Genomic DNA, 24,574 nt, shown 5'->3' with positions numbered 1-24,574 from the left:
ATTTCATCACCATTAATTATTCATGGTCATTAATAATTAAAAACAATTAGACGGTTTGTTTCCCCAATGGTGACAAGGGTGATACTGCTGAGACGGAGGCTTCAGCAGCTCTGTGACAGGTCAAGAGGTCAGGCGAGCACACACACCCACACAGTCCAGTCTGATCCATGCCCGTCCTTTATGATTGTTCCTTCCACAACTGGTCCACCACCACCACCCCAAATGAACGCAGTTGCCATTGACATCATTGCACAAGACAAAATCCCAACACAGTCCCACTTCCCGACTACCCAAACCCCCCCACCCCACCCCCACCCCTCCCCTCCACATTCCTTCGTGCATTACATCATATCAGTGCAAGACGGTCAGCGACGTCATTTCAGTGACATCTTCAGTCAGTGACATCATCAGTGCAGATCATACATTGGCTCCATTCCCAGTCCCTCCCCAAGTTCAAGACTGTGACATCATCATCATCAGTCTACTGGCCAATCAGCTTGTGCGTCAATGGCCTCATCTGTGGAGCATATTCTACAACTTCATGACACCCACAAACCAAGCAACGGGTTCCTGAGGCCCGTATCACAGATACAGACCTCAGTCCTTTCGAAAAGACATCCTCTACATCATCTGCCTTCAGGGCAGGTGCTCATTGATAAACCATGTAACGGCATGTCCCATTAGGGCAGGTGCTCATTGATAAACCATGTAACGGCATGCCCCAATCGTGTTTACACACGTACAACTGTAACAGAAATATGGTGCACTGCAGTCCACATGTCCAGTGCTGACAGATTACAATGCATATGACAACCCAAAAATTAAAGGCAGAGTGGGAAGGGTTTGTTTTCTGGTAGATTCTGGAGAATTCACGAAGCACTTGTTACAACAACTCCTTCACACACCTAAACAGTCAACCAAATGTACCGCTTCCCCTTTCCTACAGTAGGGTTTGCAGAAAAGAGGCTGGACCTATGGAATTGTGTACTCTAACAAAATATACTGTAGCATGCCCCACATCATTTTCTTCCTCCAGAATCTCCTGCCCGGCTTCCTTTAACATCACCCATTTCCACCAAGTAGCCCAGACAAAATAACCGTACATCAAGGAGCGCGTGCACACACACGCACGCACGCACACACACACACACCCTGCAGAGAGCCTGCAGCAGCCTCCTGACCCAGCGTCTGGACCAGAGGCTAATAGCCCATAACGGGGGTTAACCACCTCTCAAAGGAGCACAACTTTAAAAGGCAACTACACAGTCAAGAGAACTGGCCTTACAGGTCACACACTTGTGGACTATCTCTTCTTCCCTTACATTCCCTCCCCTCACCAGTCCCTCCCTTCGCATGGTAAAAACTGACATACTCCAAATATGCCCCAATAACAACAACAATAATAATAGTAATCATAACAACTGACACTGTCATTCATACGTGAACACACACATACAGTACACACAGGTATGGAGCATAAGCATACAACCAACAACATGCATGTGAACAGACGGAGAGAGAGAGAGAGAGAGAGAGAGAGAGAGAGAGAGAGAGAGAGAGAGAGAGAGAGAGAGAACCTAGTGTCATGCCACATCATTACACTCTTGATGCTCTGACTTGGTGTAAGTGCCAGACAGTTACGTCACTTGGTCACGGTCAGGAGGAGACCATCAGTGACACACACACACACACACACACACACACACACACACACACACACACACACACACACACACACACACACACACACACACACACACACACACACACACACACACACACACACAGACATCATGGAAACGAAGAGAAGGCAGCAGACACCAAAAGCTATATTGTGAGACCTTCTGGAGCAGGCCACTAGGTTTGCATTGGAGTTTGAGATAGGCAATATGGAGTGCTATGGCATGATGGGCAAAGACAAGAGTCACAGCCACTTTCCAGAAGCAGGGCATACGGTATGACATGGCCACCGTCACAAGACAGGGCACACGCAGAAATAGAAACAAGGGTCTGTCCATTTGTCCCAACGACCTCCAAAGAGTACGAGCATCTACCCAAGGAAACACACAGAAAGCTTGTCTTCAAGCTTGTCTTTCGATAACACATAAACTTACTGAAAAGGCCCTTCAGGATCGACATTTAAGTGACGTTTTGTGACATCATCTCTGTTCTTGAGGTCAGCTGATGTGACAAGAAAACTGCATTATTGTGTACAAACGTAATATTCTCATATAACAATCAATACATAATACATGTAGGCTATGTACCGAGATAAAATCTACTTTCTTCACATACGTAAAATGAGATCATAATATTAACTGTGAGGAACAGCAACAGAATCATGCACTTCAGGCATTAAGAATGGTCAAAGGAGCATTTGGTAAAACTGTTAGAGAAGGCATACACAGCAAACGGTTATAACTATTTCTGACTTGGAAACCAAATGTCCCTGAGAAAGCCTGTTTCTCAGAGATCCTCTTGAGGATAGTGTGGAATAAAAGAGCGGTATCACTTTGGTGACTGACTTTGGCCATGGTGGACTCAACAAATACAACAACTGTATATCTGTGACTCTATATATATGTATATATATATATATCTGTGACAGGAAAGTCATTGTCTCATGAAAACCCAGACGAAGTATGAATAAAAGAAACAAAAAAAACCCTTAGCGAATGAGTGGCATCATAACAGAGGTCCTAAACGGCAGTGTTAGACGACGAACGCATTACAAACTCCCACAGACAGATGGCACAACAGTCTGGAAAGGAATTCATGACAGTAAGTGTGCCAATCAAAGGACTCTCACAGTTCAGCCACATCATACGACACAATAAAAAAAAAACATCAGGTGTCCCCACAGGACAGATACACGACTCACTAAATGTATAGCACTGCTTGGCTTGACATCTTCTGCATTGTGTTCGACACGGGGCAATACAATTGACAAAAAAACACGTATTTGGTCATTATACCGTAATAACGTACAGTAGAGTGTATTTCAGGTAGCTCTCATGGTTGACATCCATCTAGTGAACTTAAAACCCACACCATGTTAGTTCAGACACAACATACAGTAAGCTGGATCAAGATGCAGTTTTTTGGCAAGCCACAGAACACGATCAAACAAACAAAACAGAAAAATGAAAAACAACAAAACACACGACATATTTACTTGTAGTACATTAGAACAGAAACGCAACAGTATATCAAGTTTGTCTTGCTATGTTTTGTGTGTGATGAACCATAAGGGCAGTGCTGCTGCCGTCCCTCTGTATGTTGTCCATTTCATGGGCTTGGGGCCTGCTCAGACAACATTCAGTGGGAGCGAGGCAAGCACAGGATATATCATCTTTAAATGAACTCGGCCATCTTGGTCAGAAAACACTCCTACCCTCATCATGCTCCCACAAACAATCTGTTGTGAATGAGGCCTCACACCAGCCTCTCCTGGAACTGTGCAGCCTTATCAAGTTTGTTTGTGTGTTTGCTTTGTTTTGGATGTTGAGTAACCACACGGTCAGTGGTGTTGTCCCTCTGGTTGTTTTTTTTTTCTGTGTTGTTCTGTCTTGCGGTAATAGTTTGAGGACCCTCTGGAAAACAAGATGTTCATTTCAGGGGGCTATCTTCTAATAAAGAATTTGAATTCGATTTTTTTTTTTGTCCGCCATCTCATCACCCAACTCTTCCCTTTTTTTTCCCTAGTCCTGCTTCTCCTGGAACTGCGCGTAGACGCGCCTGCGCACGAGCACGGCGGTGAGCGCGCTGCAGCAGGCCATGAAGATGAACATGGCCACGGCGTCGTGCGCCACGTCGTCGCCGGCGTGGAGCCGCTCGTACAGCGGCCGGCGCTCCAGGTAGTCCAGCCGCACGGCCTCGATCTGCACCAGCGTGCACAGCACCAGGCACACGTGGAAGATCTGGTGGCCCTGGCCCAGGAAGTCGCAGCGACCCCGCAGCCAGCGCTCCGGGTGCGGGTACGAGAAGAAGTAGGCGCTCACCAGGAAGAAGGCCACCTGGTAGCGGTGGTAGGACACGGCCGCGTCGGTGCAGCCCTGCTGATAGCAAGAGTAGATGCGGTGGAAGACGGGGCTGATGTCCAGCAGGTAGGCCAGCCCCGAGGGCACCACCTGGAAGAGCTTGTGCGCGAACTTGGGCAGGTGCGGGCTGGCGTACTTGCCGTAGCAGCAGCCGGCGCACGACAGCCAGGCTAAGAACGCGGCGAGCGGCAGGAACACGCCGCGCACCCGCTCGTGCCACGCCTCCTCGATGACGTAGTAGAAGTGCACCAGCGCGCTGCCGTACTGGTAGGTGGCCACGCCCACGTAGTCCAGGAAGTAGAAGGTGTAGTGCGAGAGCTCGGACTTGGCGGAGAGCAGGTGCGCCACGGCGCTGAACGCCAGGTAGGTGAAGGCGGCGAGCAGCACGATGAACAGCGGCAGCGCGTGCGGGTCGCGCAGGAAGTCCACCGTCTCCGAGAGCTCGCGGAACTTGACCAGCACCACCAGCGCGGCCAGCAGGTGCGTCCAGACGTTCACCGACTCGTTGTGGCGCTGGAAGAGCGACAGGAAGTAGTAGCGCCAGCTCTGGTCGGGGAGGCGGTAGCCGGTCAGGATGTCGGGCTCGCGGAAGACCCAGGGCACGTCGTTGAGTGTGACGGTGCAGGGCAGCGTGGGAAAGGCCGACTCCAGGAACTGCGGGATCTGCCGGAGCTGCTGCACGTTGATGAACAGCCGGCCGATCTGCTCCATGACTACCGTCGCCATGGTGAAGTGGAGGGGGCGGCTGGGCAAGCCAAGAGCTCGAGAATCTGTAGGTTTGGACAGGAAGAAATGGATATTGGCAAAGAAAACTGTGCATTTAGATTGATGTGCAGTGAATTTATAAATAGATAAAAAATCAAGGTTTAGATTGCATTTTATTTTACTGTCCCTGTGACATTCATTTGGAACAGTCTAACAAGACATAGGCTACAACAACATGTAACATTCTGAAGTCCTACTTACTCGGAATGCACCTTAGGGTTAGGATTATGGTTAAGTATACAGTGCATGTGTCTTGACACATGTAGATAGGCCTAAATGAAAAAAGATACCATATACCAATACAGTGTTGCCCAGAATGATATCTTAAAAACTCTATAAGGCATTACAAAAAAACATCATTCCTCACAAAAACTAAAACTAGGCCTACATGTGAAGTGTTATGTGTGTAGGCCTATTAGTTAATAGGCCTAGGACTTGCAGTTAAGTTGCATTTCAGTATAGACTAAAACCTTATCCAGACATGTAGTTTACTATATTCTCCAATGTGCCTGGAGAGAACACTAAGAGAAACTTCCCTCTAATAATTGGAAAGCACATCTGTCCAACCCGACATACAGTAAGCTTATATCCATGAATGAGGACGTGACGCGCTTACTCTGTGACCTATCAGGTCCCCGAAGCCTTTAACCTATCCCTACCGCGGGGTCTAACAATGAATGGGGAAGGGGGTTATGTAATTTCGAAGGATCCTCATCCTGACAGCTTCCTAGACATCCGTTTGGAGACAGCCGATGCCTAACAGCGGAATGTGTCTTTGTATGCGCAACAACACAGAAATGATAGCACACCAAAAAATAGAAGGAAAGGGCCCATCGTGTGTAGACGATAGGGCGGCGAAAGCGCGTGAATAATTTAGCGAAGGCATTAAGGCATGCGAGAGAGAGGGAGACTGTAATACGCCGCACCCTCGTGTGTCCCCATGTGTAGGCTACCGACATATGACCTATCCTGGACTGTGCTTTCTATAAAAGATATGTTCGCACATACCGTAACGTTGTGCTATAACACTCGTATGCGTATGGGCCTGCCTTGTCCAAAAATCCACGCGCTTTTACGGATGGCCGAGTCCCTATCTCCAAGATAACGTTATCCCTTTCGGGTCGACGCCCATTACAGACACATTTAATTTGCAATTTTAAGAAACATGCACACATAACGACACTTAACACGGTACAGGCTTCCAAAAATCAAAATTGTCTCACGTCCAACATTCGCATTAAAAGCCTTGGCATGCGTAGACAGCTAATTTGCCACCGGCGTCCCAGTGACACCCTGCGTTAGCGGTATGGTTTTATAGGCTGTAGCCGACTCCTCACCTGTAAGCACTCGGTGTCCAGTCAGTGAATCAGTAGTTAATCTTTGGCATATCCTCCTGACACGTCAGTAGAATATAAAAAATGGTGCCGCATAATTCAAAATTAAACCACGCACAGAAAAAGAAAGATGTTCCTTTTCAGGGTGAGGCGCCTGTCCGCTTCCAGCAGAATCGCTATGGGCGCAGCCGCTCGCTCTTCCCACAGTTGACTGGCAACACGCCTACCCAATCAAGAGCCTACGCTGGTTCACCATCCCAGTCGCGTTCCTGCCGGTTGTCCAATCAGGGACGCTTGTAGATCCTGCTTTACAGCATACTATCTTGAGAAGCACAGACCATAGCCTACTGTTAGGTGCTGGACCATCTAACATTCAAAATTAAACGGGCCCAACCCCCCATACAGAAAGAAAACCATGAAGTTGCAGTGTTCATTTTCCTGAAAAAATACCAAGATGCCCATTAAAGATGATTTTGGCTATTTTACTTGGAAAAAACACATTAGGCCTACTGTATTAGCCCTAATGACATCAGACCAAATTAACTGTTCAATTCACACAGGTCAATGACTTTACAGTAGCCTAGCACTCGGGTGTTTATGAGAGCAGCAAGGTTTTCAATGTTGCATTTTTTGCTGTCAGGAATGCAAGAAAGCACTGTCATGTGCAGGTGTAGCCAGAGGCACATCTTGTCACCAGGCTAGGCAGGCACACAGTAAATTCTGCAGTGCTCATTTAACACTTAGAGAGTTGATTTGACATCATTTGGACTTAAATGAACTCTTTAAGTGTTGAATTCACACCACAACATTTACTGTGCAGCCGCTTGGGGCCCCGAAGCCTCTAGATTTACTACAGTAAAGTGTACAGATTTTGTGTCAAATGGGGCCCCAGCTGAGACACTCCAGCCCTCCCCAGGCCTCCAGACACTTGGTTGGAATGCCACTGCACCTGTTCTGTTCTTCAGTCAGGGACGGCGCTATACATGGGTTCTCAATGTTGATCAACACGATGTTATGAGGAGGGACAAACACTGGCAGCCAACCATGTGAGCTAATTTTTTGACCGACAGCGGTTTCCAACAATCAGAGGTTGAGTTGTGCGCAGTTAGGTTCGCGCCGTCAGGTTATAAACAAAATGTAGAACCCATGTATAGGCATAGGGAGACAAGGCAGTCGTCTAGAGTGCCAAACGTCTTGGGGTCACAACAAATACCAAGAACTCCCACAAAATTATAACTTCAAAATTAGAAGCCAAACGAAACATTAAATTCACATTAACAATGAATACGTCATGATTCATGGTCATTCAGTGTATACTGTATGTAGGAACTAGATCAGATGTGTTCGATCAGATGTACAATCTGGTATGTTTACAGATGCCAATTTCAAAATGCCAAGGGGGGAAGGGGATGCTCACCTAGGGCACCAAATTGACTAGAACCGGCCCTGGCTTAATTAGTCTCTACATTCACACACAACTGAGAATTATAAGGTTCTATCTCCATTTTTGGTCGAAATTGAGTTTTTGACATAATCTGACCCATTACACGTTTATTAATGCCTGTGTGGTGTTATTTTTGTAAAAAAGTATTATTTCACATTGTTATTAATAAAATAAAAAGGTTCTATCTCAAAAAACATAAACCGAGTTGGGATTATAAGGTTCTATCTCCAGTAGTTTCAATATCCAATGAAAACCCTGGCTGAACACGGACGGACCAATCAAAACCCACATCCTGGCTCTCTTGCTGGGGCACAGAGCTAAGGCGCCAAGGCTAAGCTGAGGACATTTGAAGCCGGCAATGTCCCCCAAAAGATATAAACGCACATTCGCCAGTACTAGAAGAGATCGGTAAGTAGAAGCACATAGAGCTGGTATATGATAATTTACAAATCATTAGCTAACTATTGTAAATCAGCTTGTTTGCCAAAGTAGCTAGCTAACTAGTTCGGTTAGCATTAGCGAACGTTAGCATTAGTTTGCTAGCGGACTTTATCATCAGCTTGCTAGCTCACCAACAGCTTGCTTACCGTTTTGCACCTGTAAATCTATATTTGTGACAAATAAACATCTCTGTATCCTTGTATCTTTGTAGATGGGCAACAGATTAGTTAAATGAATGGCGATTTCTAACTGTATTTCACTTCCTTATGCAAGCTAGCTAGCTGCTATCTTTTAAGCTTGATAGAAGGTGTCTTGATGACTGCAGCCTAACATAACACAATTTTCTAATTTACTCCCCTTCAATAAATGCAAGCTAATCAACTTTTTAAGCTTCCTAGATGATGGTGTCTTGATAAAAGTTGCCCCATTTATATCAGGATAATAATACTTATTTTTGCTTTTATTATTACAGAAATGATGAAAATGATTCTCCAAAAGCAAAGAGGACAGCAGATAGTGGTGGGTATGGATGGCTGGAATTTCTATTGTATTTACCATGCTTTTGCTTGTAAAATACCCAAACTGTGTTTTAGTGTTACAAAACAAAATAATAAACTGACACATTACTATAATATTGGATCATGTAATAATAATTAAGTTAATCTTAAGCTTCTCGTGGCTACTGCTTGGGTTATGTTTTTGCAGGTTTGTAAAATACCCAAACCATGTTCTCAGTGTCATAAAACAAAATAATAAATGGCCACATTATTATAATATTGGATCATGTAATAAGAAAGAATCTTTCACTTTTCTTCGCTACTATGGGGTTATGTTTTTTGCAGGTTTGACGGGCAGTAAATGCTCGAGTTGCACAGATGTTTTCAGACACTACTACGTAGGCAAACTTGCAACTGGTAGCTTGTACACTAAGAAGTACATTAATCACTAAGCATATTTGACTGTTTATCCTGTTAAGTCTTTATAAGGAAAATTATGGTAGTAGTCCTTTATATTGTGATACTCAGCTGTCTTTTTTTGTATCCATGTCAGGAGAGGCAGAGACCCCCAGAGCAGAAGCAAGAGGGACAGTAGGCGAGACCCCCAGGGCCAGACCAGGCCAGACCCCCAGGGCCAGACCAGGCCAGACCCCCAGGGCCAGACCAGGCCAGACCCCCAGGGCCAGACCAGCTGAGACATTCAGGGCCATTGCAGCAGACACACCAAGGGCCAGACCAGCTGAGACACTCAGGGCCATTGCAGCAGACACACCCAGGGCCAGACCAGCTGAGACACCCAGGGCCAGACCAGCTGAGACACCCAGGGCCAGACCAGCTGAGACACCCAGGGACATTGCAGCTGAGACACCCAGGGCCAGACCAGCTGAGACACCCAGGGCCAGACCAGCTGAGACACCCAGGGCCAGACCAGCTGAGACACCCAGGGACATTGCAGCAGAGACACCAGCAGTTGGGATACAGCAGATATCAGAGCAAGGGAAGAGTCGGAAAAGGGTCTGCACTCCGTCATCATGGAAGTCAGTATGCAGGAAGAGGCTCTATCAAGAGGGTAAAGAACACGTGAACACGTCTAAAGAGACAGTGCCAGCCAAACAAATAAAAACATTTAAGGACTGCACTTTGTCCTGTAAATTTAATTGTGCAAGGAAAATCACTGGTGGCGAGAGGGAGAGGTGTTTTGAAGAGTACTATAGTCTGAATCAGGACAGAAAATATGATTACATTATGATGACAACTGAGTGCCATGTCAAAGAGAGACAACGTGATAGTGGCGAAGACTCACGCCGTACACACTCATTCAAATATTCTCTTGATCTAGGAGAGGGACAGAAAGTGAGAGTATGCAAGCCATTTTTTCTAGGTACTCTTTCAATTAGTCAGAAAACAGTGTATAATGTACACCAAAAGAGAAGCCAGGCTGGCATGCCAAAATCAGATGCACGGGGAAAGCATCCTAAAAAACAAATAGATGAGGAAAAAAAAGAGAAGGTGCTGGAACACATTAGGTCTTTCCCTGTAGTCGAGTCCCACTACTGTCGTGCCCGCACCCAAAAGCAATATCTGGAGCCAACTCTAAATGTGGCCAAGATGTATGATCTCTATAAAACCACCTGTGCTGTACATGAAACACCAGTGAAAATGTCTTACTATAGATTTATATTTAACACTGAGTTTAATCTTGGGTTCCATGTCCCCAAATCAGACAGGTGTGATGAGTGTGAGGCACATGCAGCAGCACAAAAACAGGGGTTGTTAAACCAGCACCAAGAGGATGCACACAATAAACATGTCAATGAAAAAAATGCCATGCGCCAAGAGCGTCAAAGAGATAGAGATGACAAACAGCAACTTACGGTCTGTTTTGACTTAGAAAATGTAATCTCATGTCCACGAGCTGAGATTAGTTCATTCTTTTATAAAAGGAAGATGAATCTCTATAATATGACTGCCCACAGCTCACTTACTAAATAAGGGTATTGTGCTGTGTGGACAGAGGCAATGTCCGGTAGAGGAGGGAATGACATGGCAAGTGCCATAGTCAAAATACTTGAAAGAGTGGTTCAAGACCATCCTGAAGTAACTGAGATAGTCACATGGAGTGACAGCTGTGTGCCACAAAATAGAAATTCTATTATGTCTTTTGCAATTGTTGAGTTCTTGTCCAGAAATGCCAAAATCCAAAAGATCACAATGAAATATTCTACGCCTGGCCACTCAGCTGTCCAAGAAGTGGACAATATGCATAGCAACATTGAAAAGGCAATGGCAAGCTCAGAGTTTTACAGCCCATTGTCATTCTTGCGTGTCCTTCTGAGAGCGAACAGAACTAATCCTTACACTGTCATCCAGATGAAAGAAACAGATTTCAAAGACTTTCAGTCATGTGCCAAACTTTTCCAGTACAAGCAGATACCATTTGCTTCAGTGGCCCAAATTACATTCACTCAAAATCTGTTCAGTGTACAGTACAGTACCTCTCATGCTCAGCTTCCCATACAGGTAGATATTAGGGGCTCTAACACCAAAACCAGGTCTAACATGCCAACAGCGCTCTTGCTGCCCAAGCCAAAGTATCTAACCAACAAAAACACCATTGCAGAGGCAAAGAAGACTGACCTTTTATCTATGTTCAAGTACATGCCTGCTGTTGACAAAGCCTACTACAGCGCAGTATTTAGAAAGTGAAATCTGAAGTACAACATACATACAAAAACAGACATACAGAATAATAAATAGTGAAACTGTCTCATAGTTTAACCCTAGCGTATAAAATAAATGAATAATGTGTTTTTAATAAGTGTTTAGTGATGTTAAGTAACAGTGTGTGTGCGTGTGCGTGTGCGTGTGCGTGTGCGTGTGTGTGTGTGTGTTGGTATGGATAGAGAGTGATATCTGAAGTAAATCATACAGAACAAAACAGACATACAGAATAATTAATAATAAAAGTGTCTCATAGTTTAACACTATCTTAAATGAACCATGTGTTTTTAAAAAGTGTTTAATGATGTTTAGTAACAGTGTAAGGGGGGGGTATACAGCTGGAGAGAAGGGGATATAAAGGATGACATTTAAAAAAAATGAACTCTTTAAAATGATATCTTTTTTAATTAAAATGTTCAAAATGTTGTAATTTTTCCATGTCCATGATCTTTGAAAAATAAATAAAACATTTCTTTTTTTACAAACTCGCTTGACTGTGATGTATATAATGTTATATATTATATTTTATAGTAAAAGCTGTGTGCTTGTATTCTAAATACATAAATTGATTAAAATTAATGGTTATATACATTTATTCTTTGAAATGTAGGGGTTTATTTGTAAAAATGGAGATAGAACCTTATAATTCTGAACAGAATCAGAGCTCTCAGAATTATAAGGTTCTATCTCCATTTGGGCCATGTTAAAAAATCCCATTTCCAAATGTGCCAGGATTTTGATATTCTGTCCTTAAAGTGTCTGTAGGGTGATGGTCTTGTTGAGCTATAATAGTAGATTATACTACATAACACTTTTGCCAGCTGGGATGTAAAAACTTTGATGCTCAATATCTCAGAACTACCCTAAACGGAGATAGAACCTTATAATTCTAAGCTCACGTAATGCTGTATGCCTACATACATCTTGTTTCATGGCTTGGTTTTGTCTGTTTGTTGACTGTTGTTACAGTCAGAATCACTTTGTGTTACTGACAGGATTGTTGCGATATGATTGTGCCAGATATAGGCCTACTGTTGTGGAAGGAAAGTTAAGAAATGTTTTCCTGATGCAACCGGCAATGTGGCGAGAACGATGGTACTACTTACACAAAGCTTAGTTCTTGTTTTCTTTTCCATTGTATTGGCCTCCAATATACAGTAACATTTTAAAATCATTTATTAACAATTAATGTGGACTAAACAAATTATTCCAAAATGCTAGTTATTTAGAAAGTCTATTAGTCCAGTAGGGGGAAACAAAACAGCGAAAAAAAAGACAAGAAAACAAAACAAGCTTCAGTCAGTGTATTGTTCTGGGCAGACTGGGCTGTTCTGCTTCACACGGTCTGAAGTCACAGTCAACCTCTCGCTTCCTACGCAGAAGCTGTGGCCACAATGTGTCTTTGTCGGGGCCAATGGGAGTGCGGCGTGTGAAAGTAAGTCATTGTGCTGCCGGGGCCGCCGCGTAAAGTGCTGAGGCTCTGTTTACTCTGGTCCCCTGAGGGATAATGTCACTCTCCCATGCACAGCACAGCCCCAGTTCGTAAGTCAAGACACCCCCCATTCACATACAGTCTGTTCTACCGCTTTACAAATGGCCAGTGTAGGCCTAGTCTAAGCAGGCGTAATGAATTGTGTTTAAAAAGTTTTACAACAGTATAGACAAAGTATGGGGTCTTCAACAGTTTGGTTATGTCACGTGTTGTGCTGTGCTGTGCTGTGCTGTGGCTCTCCTGCTGTTGGGGCACATCCCACGGAGAAACTGATATAAGCAGGGATGATGACGTCATGGCGCGCTCTCTCTCTCTCTCTCTCTCTCTCTCTCTCTCTCTCTCTCTCTCTCTCTCTCTCTCGCTTTCATTCTAGACCCGCACCTCAGAGAGAGCACACCATCGGCTTGGCACCTGCATCTGTTGACCAGTCGTTTAAATGCTATCTAGAGAATGGTTGACATCCGTGGCGGTGGTGTTTCTTTCCTCACTGAAAGTAGGTGAGATAATGTAGGCAGCAGCTGGCCCGGAAGACTCTCTTGGGTTTAATTTGTCTTTTGTTTTCACAGGGAGTGAGGGTTTAGTTTGGTTTAGTTAGTTCTTCATCCAATAGGGCCTCTGCTGGTACCAACACTTGGTTTAAAAACAGTTGGTCAACCAACGAATTCTGTGAATAAACATCCACTCACTTTGGGAAAGGCGGTCTCGTGCTTACTTGTTGCTTCACCAATCTGATAAAGTTGGTCTCGTAATAGTTATCAAAAAGAGTTGGGGACATTGGCACAGTTGAGGTAGCAGTGTGGCCTGTAATGGTTAGAGAATTAGATTTGCAGGTTTGTAATCCCACCCTTACTACTGAGAAGAAAGTATGTGGTCTCGCTGACTACACCAGGTGTCACCAACGTGGTGCCTGCGGGCGTCAGGTAGGCCTCCAGGAGCTTCTGATGTGCCCACCAAGGATGTTTGTAAACAGTGTCGACTACAAGATTTTAGTCACAGTTAATGTTTTTCCTTGATTTAAATATGCAATTATTTCTTTATAGCCTATAACGAATATTTCCTTATAACTTATAAGCAAATTATCATTCAACCTAGAGTTATTTGGGAATTATGTCAAAACCTCAGTAGAGGGTTTTGAACAAAATAGCCCTCGGGTAGCTCTCAGTAGCCCTCGGGTAGCCCTTGGTAGCCCTCTGACCCAGAAAGGTTGGGGACCCCTGGCCTACACCTTCATCGATTGCTGCAGTTCCCTTCAGCAGGGCCCCTAACTAACCTCACATACCTCCAGGGACCATTACTAATACTCTGTATCTAAATACTGTAACTGTAATTCGCTTTGGATAAAGGGACAGCTGTGCCCTGATGGTCATATCAGAGGGTTGCAGGTTCGAGTCCCACACTTCCATTCCCTACCTAACCCCATGGCTGAAGTAGCCTGATTATCATCGACTTTCAAATCTCTTCGAGACTTGTTCTGACCTTGCCCGGTTAACACCAGATCACAAGTCACAAGTGAGATTAGGTCTGGGGAGTTGCCTACTGTAAGTTCCGTAGGGGGCAGAATACTTCGCTATTATGACACACTGCCCTGCTCTCTGATTGGGCAGAGAAATTGTTAAGGTCGGAATGCTCGGCCATTATGAGCATAGCAACATAGCATACCTAGAGCATAACAATCAACGTTTCCCAAATGGCATGGTTGACCTGCCTCTCTTGGTTTGCTACTGGTAGAGGCCAGAAAAGGCTGTGCCGAAGTTTAAATCAAACATTTTCTTAGTGCCTATAGAGCATCTCGGTTTAAACCACGTCACCGCCTTGAACACGCCTCTACCCAGGGTCATTGGAGCTGCTCAAAGTTGATTGGTTCCTGACACGTGGGTGGAGTTCCCGTTTTTTTCCGGAGATCAGAAATTATATTTACATTGCTCTTGGCCTGACTTGACCTGGGTCACTAGGAGGGCATGGCCTGGCTATGGCTGAAGTGCCCTTGAGCAAGGAACCTATCCCCACACTGCTCCAGGGAATGTAACCAATACCCTGTAGCATCTGTAAGTCGCTTTGGATAAAATCGTCAGCTAAGTGTTATGTCATGTAATGTAATGAAGGTGTAATGTAAAGCTAAGGTGAGATTCAGTTTAGAAGGTGCTTTGGCCTAATGATACGGCACTGGGTTAGGCTACATGCCTGATTATTATCGACTTTCAAATCTCTTTGAGACTTAGTCGAAGAGTATAACAATTAACGTTTCCCAAATGGCATGGTTGACCCATCTTCCTAGGTTTGCTACTGGTTGACATGGTTTCCAACAAAGTGGGTGGAGTTCGCGGTTTTTCTGGAAATCAGAAACAATATTTTCGTTGCTCTTGGCCTGACTAGAAGCAACGCCAAAGGCGCTCTCTCCACCGTCCTGTCTCAAATAAAGGCAAAAAAGCCCTAAAAATACATTTTTTTAAAGAAGGAAGGAAGATTGTGCACATCCAAGGAAAAGATTCTGAAGAACGCCTCAATGAGCGGAAAGTACTTCTGCCATGGAATAAAACACATAAAAATCATATGAAGTGTGCAGACTCCTCAATGTAAAGGTAAGAGACATGAGGGACATACATGCATGTCGGCATATTGTCTGACCCTGCCTATCTTAGTCTTGTCTGTCAGTCAATCATGATGATGAGAAGCCAGAATAAAAAGGAAGGTGTGTTTGAACGGTCTAGCTCAAGGAGGATTTTTAATCATTTATTTACTTATTTTGTTTATTTACAGTTTTTTCTGTTATTTTCAGTGCAGAGCAGAGCAGTACAGAGCAGGGCAGACGTTCCGGGGTTCTGCCTTCATCAGCTGAAACCACAAAAGTCTTTTTGGGGTAGCTGAACAAAATGGAAGAATAATACATAAAAATAAACTGGGTACTTCAGTTATCCACAGAGTACCGAAATATGCATGTGAAATGGGTAAAACCTGCATAACCTGCGTAAAACGGCCCTTTACTGATCAAGGATGTCTTTTGACAGCGAGAGCAATAGTGTACTGTCCTTTTCCTGTGTTTATGGCCGTTAGCACTCGATGGATTTATTTTATCTTACATCGGGTTATTCGCTGCACTTTAAGAGAAATGTTCAACTGTTGTAGTGAGGAAGGATGGACCGAGGGATGGATTAAAAAGGATACAGAATTCCCCTAGTATAGATACAGAGTTCCCCTTGCATAGTGAAGTGTATTAGGAGAATTGGTGCTGCTGGTGAATTGTAGCTTCATAACTATAAAAGAAAGAAGACTCATCATAGGCCCTCACCATTAAAAAAAACCTTTTTTTAAAATTCCGTGGTGTGCTTCTTCAGGCCTCAGGCAGGAGCTTAGCACAAAACACCTTGTTTAAAAATAGTAATAATAAAACGCGCTAAGCCCCCCACATTTAGGCTTTCATGCCCATGGGGACCCCGGTTCGAGTCCGGACGGGGTCATTTCCCAATCCTCCCCAAACTCTCTCTCCCACTCACTTCCTGTCAGCATCTCATACTGTCCTGTCAACAAAGGCATACAAAGCCCCTAAAAATATATTTTAAAAAAATAGTAATAATAAAAAATAGCCTAGTGCTCTGCAGTGATTCTCCTCAATTTTAGGAGGGATGGATACATTGAAGGCCAACGGGATCTCGGCCATGAATGAGGGTGGGTGAAGGAGAACACTTATCACTTCCTTCCTTTGTTTGGTTTACTGCTCTGCGTATTTAACAGTAGAATCCAGTCCAGTAGGCCTATAATCTGATCTCATTTCCTTTACCAGAGGTTCAGACAATGGTGACGCTCAGCTCTGTGCATGATACATAAACAGTCTGATGGGTGAGTAGGCCTACCTGTCTAAACCCTCAGGCTGACAGTCTCCACTCTCCACCAGGGGCTGCCTGGCACCACATTCTTAGCAATTGTGCACAAGCATGGCCCCTGCTCTCAATACATTTACAGACCAATGAAAATACAGAGCCAGACAGTCTCCTCTTGAGAACCTTTGTTAATTCAGTCCTACTTTTAGCACAGTGCCCCATGCCCAGAGGTACAAATATGATTTTTTTTTCTCCTCCATTCACTATGTTAACATGATGTTTTTAATTTCGAATTGATAATTCAGAATTAAATAGTTCCGTAGAAGTTTACTGTGGTCTTTCCTTTTAATTCCGAATTAAGAGATGTTTATATGATGTTTTCAAAGCGGAATGAAGCTTTATTCAGAATTGAATGGAGTTCATTCTGAATTAAATGTCTCATGTAAACACAGCCAATATGCACCTCATACCATGTTACCAATTTGTTGAATTTCGCGTTTAATTGTGTTCTTGTTTTTAATGCAGGGGGAGGAGGGTCATCCCTGTCACCCCTGAGGTACACCCACGTCCCGCTCTTTGGTGGGATCTCCACAATGTAGTCCCTCTTCATTCTCTCCATATAATTGCCACAACTTTCAGCCTACATAATGCAGGAAGATCAGGCTGTGCCGTGTAGCCACAGGCCACAGATTTTGTTATGGTTTTGCATGCATGCAAGCAAACAGCCCCTGATTCCTATCTTGTTTTGCATGCACTTTAATTCTCCCCTTCCAAGATGGAATTCAGTATTCAAATGTCAATTTCTTCCATTTACCACCAGGTGGCAGTATACATCAGTGTGCAGAGGTCGACTCATTGACAATAGGTCGACTCCTTTCAGATCACATCAGATAGAGTGAGGGGACATCAAAGAGCTCTCCTCGGAGGATTTTATGGGATAGGCCTCCTCTGAATGATTCCTGGTAATTGGTTGGGTTGCACACAGAAACTATATTAGCTCCTCTATTCAGAGGATTGTGCCCTGAAATATGTTGCCTTAATCACTTTACAATCAAGACATCATTTCATTGTTGAAGACACTTGGAAAACTATTAAGTAGGTTAGGCCTAGGCTACTATATGATATTGATGTTCAGTAGTACTGATAACATGACCATGCAGAAACTAGATATTTATTTTAGCTGAATCAATACAATACTCAAATTCAGTAAATGTTTGAACATCTCATTTTCATACTGCATACCGTATCATGCTAGCCTGATCTTAAACCTGTGATTTGAAGGTGTGGGATGGCAAGGCCAGACAACTGCGTAACTTTAGCCACAATGGCATACATTTTGACTAACTCGGTCTAGTCATCTAATCTTTTAATGAGTAAGCGTGAACTTTTAATACACCCAGTGAACATATTACAGCCGAGGGCAAGCATTTGAACATGCAGAGATAAAAGTAGGCCTACCCCAGAAGATGTCACACTAATCGTGCCGTTTACATTAAAGTGCCAATAGTAACATTATTTGAGCACTGAATTTAGGGTGTTCCAGGGGTATGTGGGTCCTGGCCAATGAAATAGTGATGTGTCGATCGCAAACCGTTCGGCTCTATGAAGTGAAAGACAGGAACTGGTTCTGCAATGGGAGCCGTTTCGCGTTTTTTTGGGGAGAGCCGTTTTTGTTTTTGTCCTTCTCTTCCCCTCCCTCTCATTGTGTGTATCCTCTAAAAGTGCCAGTGGATAGAGGTGTTAGACACACTCACAGCGATCAGAAATGCATAGTGCATAGTATATGATAACGCCTTTTTAATTTACTTTGTATTTGGGTATGTTTGGTCATTATTAACGACTGATTGTGTTGTTCATAAAGCCTTTTACACACTAGGCCTATACACTGCCCAAAGTGCTTCACAATGTCATTAATGAAACAAAATGTTGTAAAATAAAATTAAAACTTTTGATTTATTGATTATGTAAACATATATATAGGGAGCCGTTTGGGAGCCGAAAGAGCCGGCTCTCCATAATAGTAAGAAGAGCCAATAGAACCGCATCTCAAAGAAGAGCCGAAAATCCCATCACTACAATGAAACATCTCCCACTCAAAACAGAATTTGTGCAAGCACATTTGAACTAATGGGAATTGGGCATTGATGACATTTTATGAAGTGTACTGCCAGCGGGCCTCCTGTAGTCAGTCAATCACAGCCCAAGAATTTAAAAGTTTACATGAATATACCATGGTGCAATTGTTCAAATGCCTCTCCCACCCAAAAACAGCTTTGTTATGAACAATTACACCTGTGATTAGCCTCCTTGGACTTCACCGTCACTTTCCCATATTGTTGTAGTTTGCCATCAATGATTGTAAGTCACTCTGGATGAAAATGCATCATCAGATAAACACTTTTCATTCTTCCGTTGATAGCCAAGTAACATGAAGAAGACCCAAGACAATTTTTAAGAGCATATACGAACTGTGCAACTTTTATTAGGCTCGAACAACTGCAATTTTGATATTACACCAGTACAGGTTATACTGCAAAACTCATGGACAACTGCGAAGGCCTACAGTCGAGCTGAAGCATGCTTTTGAACAGCTAAAACCATTTGCTTGCTGGACAGATCAAAACTTGCAACTGGGCTACAAGGAGTGGGGCACAAAAAGGCGTGCTAATGACAGTGAGAAATACAAAAAAACACCTCATTGAAAATATGAGTGCATTTAAAAGGAAAAGGAAAAAAAAAGATGTGGGGTTAAGCTAAGCAACTGTGAGCAGTGAATGAAACATATTAACAAAATATACACACAAAGAAACAAAACAACTAATGTTTACAATTCATAACAGAAAAAGTTTAAATAAATCTTTGGATACATACAAAAACCCATTATACCCCCACCTAAAAAGTTTGAGAAAACAGAGAACGGCAACAAAAGCAAACTCAGTTCTCGTCCTCTTTTGTCTCCTTCTTCTGCCGCACTTCCTCCAACTTCTTGTCCTGTAAAAGACGTGACAGATCATGAATCATCTGTAACCTACAATGAACAAAGTTTACTTACTACACGCACACACAAAAAAAATCTAAATATGCATTTTCAGGGCAATGATTCTTTTAACCACCCATTTTAGTCGCCTACATTTTGTGGGACATGCATCTATTACTCTCCCCCCTAAACCTGTTTTATCAGCACAGCGCATCTTGTTGATTACATTACCCAAAATGTCAACCTACCTAGCCCAATGGACTGCAACATTAATTGCACATCCTGTAGATATGCACGAATGACGCATGTGCTGCTGTACATGTTAATCGCTCTTGGAATTAAAGGATCAACTCAACAAACCCAGGAGTGAGTTTGTAATCAAGAAACAACTTTTCTACTTCAGTGCTTGCACTGCAATCACCCATAGTCAACCATGCAGGTTGCCGCCTCACCTTCTCCTTGAACTTCTCGCTCATCTCAGCCATCCGTGCGGCCTTGTTCTCCTTGTTGGCCTCCATCTTCTGGTTGAGCTTCTCCTCGGCCATCTTGCTGAAGTTGTTGTTCTCCTCCATGGCCTTCTGCAGCACCTCCTTCTCGTGCCTGCGTTTCTCCTCCAGTTGCTTCAGCAGTTCTGCCTCGTGGCTCTGATCAGCAACAACACACGTGGATGGACCGGTGAATTAATTTACTCATGTATCAGTATGCATGACTCACACACCAGTAAACAGTGGTGGGTGAGCACATCCTCCTTGTAGCACAACTCACCCACACAGTCATCTTTAAGTCATACAACCGAGTCATTTTTTAGATTTTTTTTTTTTACTTTAAAAGGGACACTGAGATTTTTAGTTGTTTATTTCCAGAATTCATGCTGCCCATTCACTAATGTTACCTTTTTCATGAATACTTACCACCATCAAATTCTAAGTATTCATTGTGACTGGGAAATTTGCACTTTTCATACACGAAAAGGGGGATCTTCTCCATGGTCCGCCATTTTGAATTTCCAAAAATAGCCATTTTTAGCTGCAAAATTGACTCTACTTGGACCATACTAGAAAATATTTGTTTATGTAAAGATCAAATTCGGCAATTGGCAGCCCAGTTTCAATGAGCAGCATGGTTGCAGTACTCTTTTTGACCATTTCCTGCAGTGTGTCCCTTTAATGGCATAATGACAACCACTGTGTGTGTGTGTACACGCCAGTGCTTGTGTATAAATGTCCTCACCTTGCGCCTCTCCTCTGCGGCTTCCAGTTTCTTCTGGATCTCATCCAGAGTCACGTCCTTCTTCTTGGGGGTGGAGAGGGGAAACTCGCCCTTGGCGTCCGGTGCCGATGGGCTGAGGATGACCTCAAAGGCCTGGCCGGAAGCACGCTTGTCCAGCTCTTTCACCTGAATATCTGCACACACAAACATAGGCATACATTGGATCAGAACATATACAGTACAAATCAATGTCCTTCAACACCACCATTTCGCATTGAACAAAAAATATGTACCAGGGATGATTTCTATCAGTAGGATGTGAACTTGAATTGATGTTATTTTCTCTATGTACAAGAGAGATATATGAATCTCCATTACTGCTGCTTAGTGATGACGACAGGGCAAGCTTACCTCCAGACGATGCCATTGCTGCTCAGTTCAGATGTGTACAATGTACCTGAGGGGAGAGAAAAAGATGGAACAGGAACTTTTAAAAGCAAATTCTTAAAAATTATGAAATTCACAGTGGTCCCTGAATGATCGCTTTATGGACAGAAAATGACAAGCAGCATCCTGCACCCAGACACCCTCCGCCCTTCTGTAGTACACTGCTGCCCCCGTGTGAGCATATTGAGCGGCACCCTCCCTGTGTACACCTGTCTTTTGTTTGCCATTTGGCGAGACAAACGGATGATGGATCATAACAGCATGTTCGTATGCTGACTTCATGCCATGGCTGGTAGCGAGGCAGCGAGCAAGGCGAAGCAATCGACCAGTCCTATGATGTCACCATCGCACAGCTCTCGGGAGGGGATACACACACAATCCATATTGTCACTCAGCATTTCGACACCAAGTCAACATGAGACGTCTTAAAATTAGCCGAAAGGGTGGAGTGAATGAAAACATTCACTTAGGGTTGAAATCTAAATTAAAAAGCGCACATGCATGGTGAAATCCAAACAATCACATTAATTAAATAATGAATTTATTTTACTGGCTGGTTTTGAAAAAAAAACACAACTGTGTCGGCGAGATCACAACATGATATTGATAGGTGGTCGAAAAGAGGTATTGTCATTATAATATTCGCATGATGCAGAAGCTTGATATGGCGATATCATGCTCCAAAAAGTCCAGATTTTCAGTGCCATTGTGAGACGTCGCGATGGGCAAGGCAGCGGTACCACCAGCCTCGCCATGGAGGCATTTCTGTCAACAGTGAAGCCAATTGACCGTAGCTCTAATAGAATTAAAGGAATATTTACACCATTACACCAGTGTCCGACGAAGCAAACCAGTGTGCTAAAATATGACCGCGGTGTCCTGACAACTTCCATTTCACCGTTAAAGACAAAACAAAGAACAGAGGGATGGTAGACAGCAGCATTAACAAAGACATCGGACAACATGCGCTAGCCCCAGTTGCATGAATGTTGAAAGGAGCCATTACAAAGTGAGGCATTGTATACCAACTGACATACATTGGGTCGATATGCATGTGTAGATTCGGGTGGTTTAATAAGATAACGAAGCTAAGTGAAATTACAAAACCCACCTGTCGGTCTGAACTTGCCTTCAAATCCCCAAAAACGCTGGGCTGCCACCCACTGCAGACAATAGACGCCGAGTGAAGCTCACGCCCATCTAGTTCTAGAACTATACCCTCTAGCTCTACATGAATTTGTGGGTTACCAATGGAGGTGGCATCGACCACCCATGCAGAAGTGACCAAAACGTACAAAATCCATTAGGAAAAAGGTGACCATTTGGAATACAATGCGAATACTAATCGTTGTAAGAGTCAGGATGAGCTGAATAATATTACATAACACAGTGACCCTAAATCGAGCAACGCCAGACTCTTCCAATGAAATATCAATTCATAAGCTAATCAGAACCAAACGAACACGTTTTCACAAAGATTAGGCATCAATAAATATGAGCCAAAAAAGGAAACAGCTGCATTCCCCTTCCACGAATTGAGATCAGCCTCCTTGTTCATGGATGGATTAAATATGGAATTGAGTCCACACCCATTTTCTTTGATCATAACTTTGAATCTTCAAAAGGCATCTGCTGACAAACGCACCCTTGTTCTAACCATGATTAGTTAGCTAACCGAGCTAGCAGGGAAACTGAACAAAAACAGAAAACACAGAGCGACATATTTGATCACGGTAAAACAAAAGATGCTGGGGTAAAATACACTAAAAGCCTAAAAGGTGCCTTTCGTTCCAAAACACTAATAACTTAAAGGAACCAAGATGCTATGTGAATCACAAAAATAACAATCTAACGAAATTAACCCACGAAAATGTTACCTTACCTTCAGAGTGCCAACTGACAGGACAACACCACGCGCCCGATTCTCCTCCTCGCCCTCTACCTCAGATTTGGCAGTTCGCGCAAAAAAGGACCAAAGACGTGACGTCACACATCTTCCTTTAATCTGATTGGCTCATTAAAACCAATCCAAAGCGTCACTCATACGACGACGAATGCTGTGAAAGTGCATCGTCTATCTTTGTTATTATGACAAATTTACCGTTAGTATGTTGAGATGAATAAAATAGTACCAGGCAGCTGTAACAGGAATATTCAACTATTATACTCAAATGATACGTGTATATACTATACTGCCCTACAATATCAGAACGCAGTATCTTGAAAATGATCGAAAAAGGGTTTAGACCGGAAATTGGCTTTAAAATACCTTCTTTTTCTTGTGTTAAAGTTTTTTGGTCCAACTAGGTCCCGTTTTGGAAAAAAAACGACAAAAACTGATTATACTGCGCTTTGTGGTTTTAGTAGGTTACGTGGTAGGCTACTAGCCAAGAACGCAGTATAATGCGATACTGCACTTTTATACTGCACTTCTCCATTGACACCGTGGTTTTGGTGTAGACAGTAATACCACAACAGAGCGCAGTATAATGATTTTTCAGCTAAAAAGTAATGAGAATGTTGTTTTTTTTGCTTTTTTCTTGTGTGCATAAATTTTCACCCTAAAAAAGTATTATATGGAAGTGTCATCACCACTTTACCTCCAACACAGTCGCGTGGACAGAAAGGAAACTTTAAAGCCTTTTTTCTCAGTTTGGCATTTTGAATTATACTGCGTTCTGAAATTGTAGGGCAGTATAGTCTGCGACAGGACCTCTCACAGGTTTGTCGGTGGTCAAGTGCATATGAAATCCTCCTGACTGGGTATTTATCTGGCCATGCATGTTGTGGCCAACGCTCTGAGTCGCATGTATTGCATTAGTTTGGATGGATTATGGCCACTCAAGCATTTCCTGGTGAACCAGAAGCTATGTGTTGACGCCCAGGGCGGGGGCTGGGCTACACAAACCTACTGGTTCACCAGGAAAACTCAAGCAGGCCTGCTGCCAGGATAACTCTAGGCTCTTGTGGGTTTAAAATTCAGTAAGGTTTATGTCTGTTTTCGTTTGCTTGCTTCCATCTACTGTTCTAGTTCACACAGACAGATGTATTGCAACAATGACAATGGGCAATTGTGTAGCCTACAACATAGCTAGATTCCCATTTAAGTGCAACAAAGGTGAAAGTTTCAGTTTCATCACACACCCCTCCTCAGTTAGGCTACTACTTCTCATAGGCGGTTCGCTGTTGCGCCCCTGTACTAAACAGTCAATGGTCAATATTATTTTTTACTGAAATATCTAGGCCTAACTGTTAATACAATATGAAATAGAATATTGTACCTGTTTTTTCATTACCCCCCCCCCCCCAAAAAAAAAAAAACACATCACATTTGGGCACCCTCTGCCCCTCTGGCAATTTTGGTCTAGAACCACTACTAATGGTTCACATTT

General features: G+C 43.4%; 2 protein-coding genes across 2 annotated transcripts; both read right to left on the bottom strand.

Annotated features, from left to right (window-relative positions):
• Nucleotides 1–1,781: 1,781 nt before the first annotated feature.
• On the bottom strand, nucleotides 1,782–6,288 carry paqr7b (progestin and adipoQ receptor family member VII, b). Its single transcript, XM_063198127.1, has 2 exons — nucleotides 6,143–6,288; nucleotides 1,782–4,810 (listed from the first exon to the last, which is right to left on the bottom strand). Exon 2 carries the CDS (start codon nucleotides 4,764–4,766, stop codon nucleotides 3,702–3,704), a length of 1,065 nt encoding a protein of 354 aa, XP_063054197.1. The 5' UTR covers nucleotides 4,767–4,810; nucleotides 6,143–6,288; the 3' UTR covers nucleotides 1,782–3,701.
• Nucleotides 6,289–18,997: 12,709 nt separating this feature from the next.
• stmn1b (stathmin 1b) lies at nucleotides 18,998–23,137 on the bottom strand. Its single transcript, XM_063199055.1, has 5 exons — nucleotides 23,065–23,137; nucleotides 21,147–21,192; nucleotides 20,757–20,929; nucleotides 19,979–20,170; nucleotides 18,998–19,540 (listed from the first exon to the last, which is right to left on the bottom strand). Exons 2-5 carry the CDS (start codon nucleotides 21,160–21,162, stop codon nucleotides 19,484–19,486), a joined length of 438 nt encoding a protein of 145 aa, XP_063055125.1. The 5' UTR covers nucleotides 21,163–21,192; nucleotides 23,065–23,137; the 3' UTR covers nucleotides 18,998–19,483.
• Nucleotides 23,138–24,574: the final 1,437 nt, after the last annotated feature.

This window comes from Engraulis encrasicolus, chromosome 5 (genome assembly GCF_034702125.1).
Source record: "Engraulis encrasicolus isolate BLACKSEA-1 chromosome 5, IST_EnEncr_1.0, whole genome shotgun sequence".
NCBI lineage: Eukaryota > Metazoa > Chordata > Actinopteri > Clupeiformes > Engraulidae > Engraulis > Engraulis encrasicolus.
This window is presented reverse-complemented; position numbering and strand designations above follow the sequence as displayed.

Coding starts and splice junctions, on each gene's coding strand:
- stmn1b (XM_063199055.1), bottom strand. Junction 20,171..20,756: donor CCGCAGAGGAGAGGCGCAAG/GTGAGGACATTT, acceptor GTTGCTGATCAG/AGCCACGAGGCAGAACTGCT. Junction 19,541..19,978: donor GCGAGAAGTTCAAGGAGAAG/GTGAGGCGGCAA, acceptor CGTCTTTTACAG/GACAAGAAGTTGGAGGAAGT.
- paqr7b (XM_063198127.1), bottom strand. CDS start 4,766: ATGGCGACGGTAGTCATGGAGCAGATCGGCCGGCTGTTCATCAACGTG.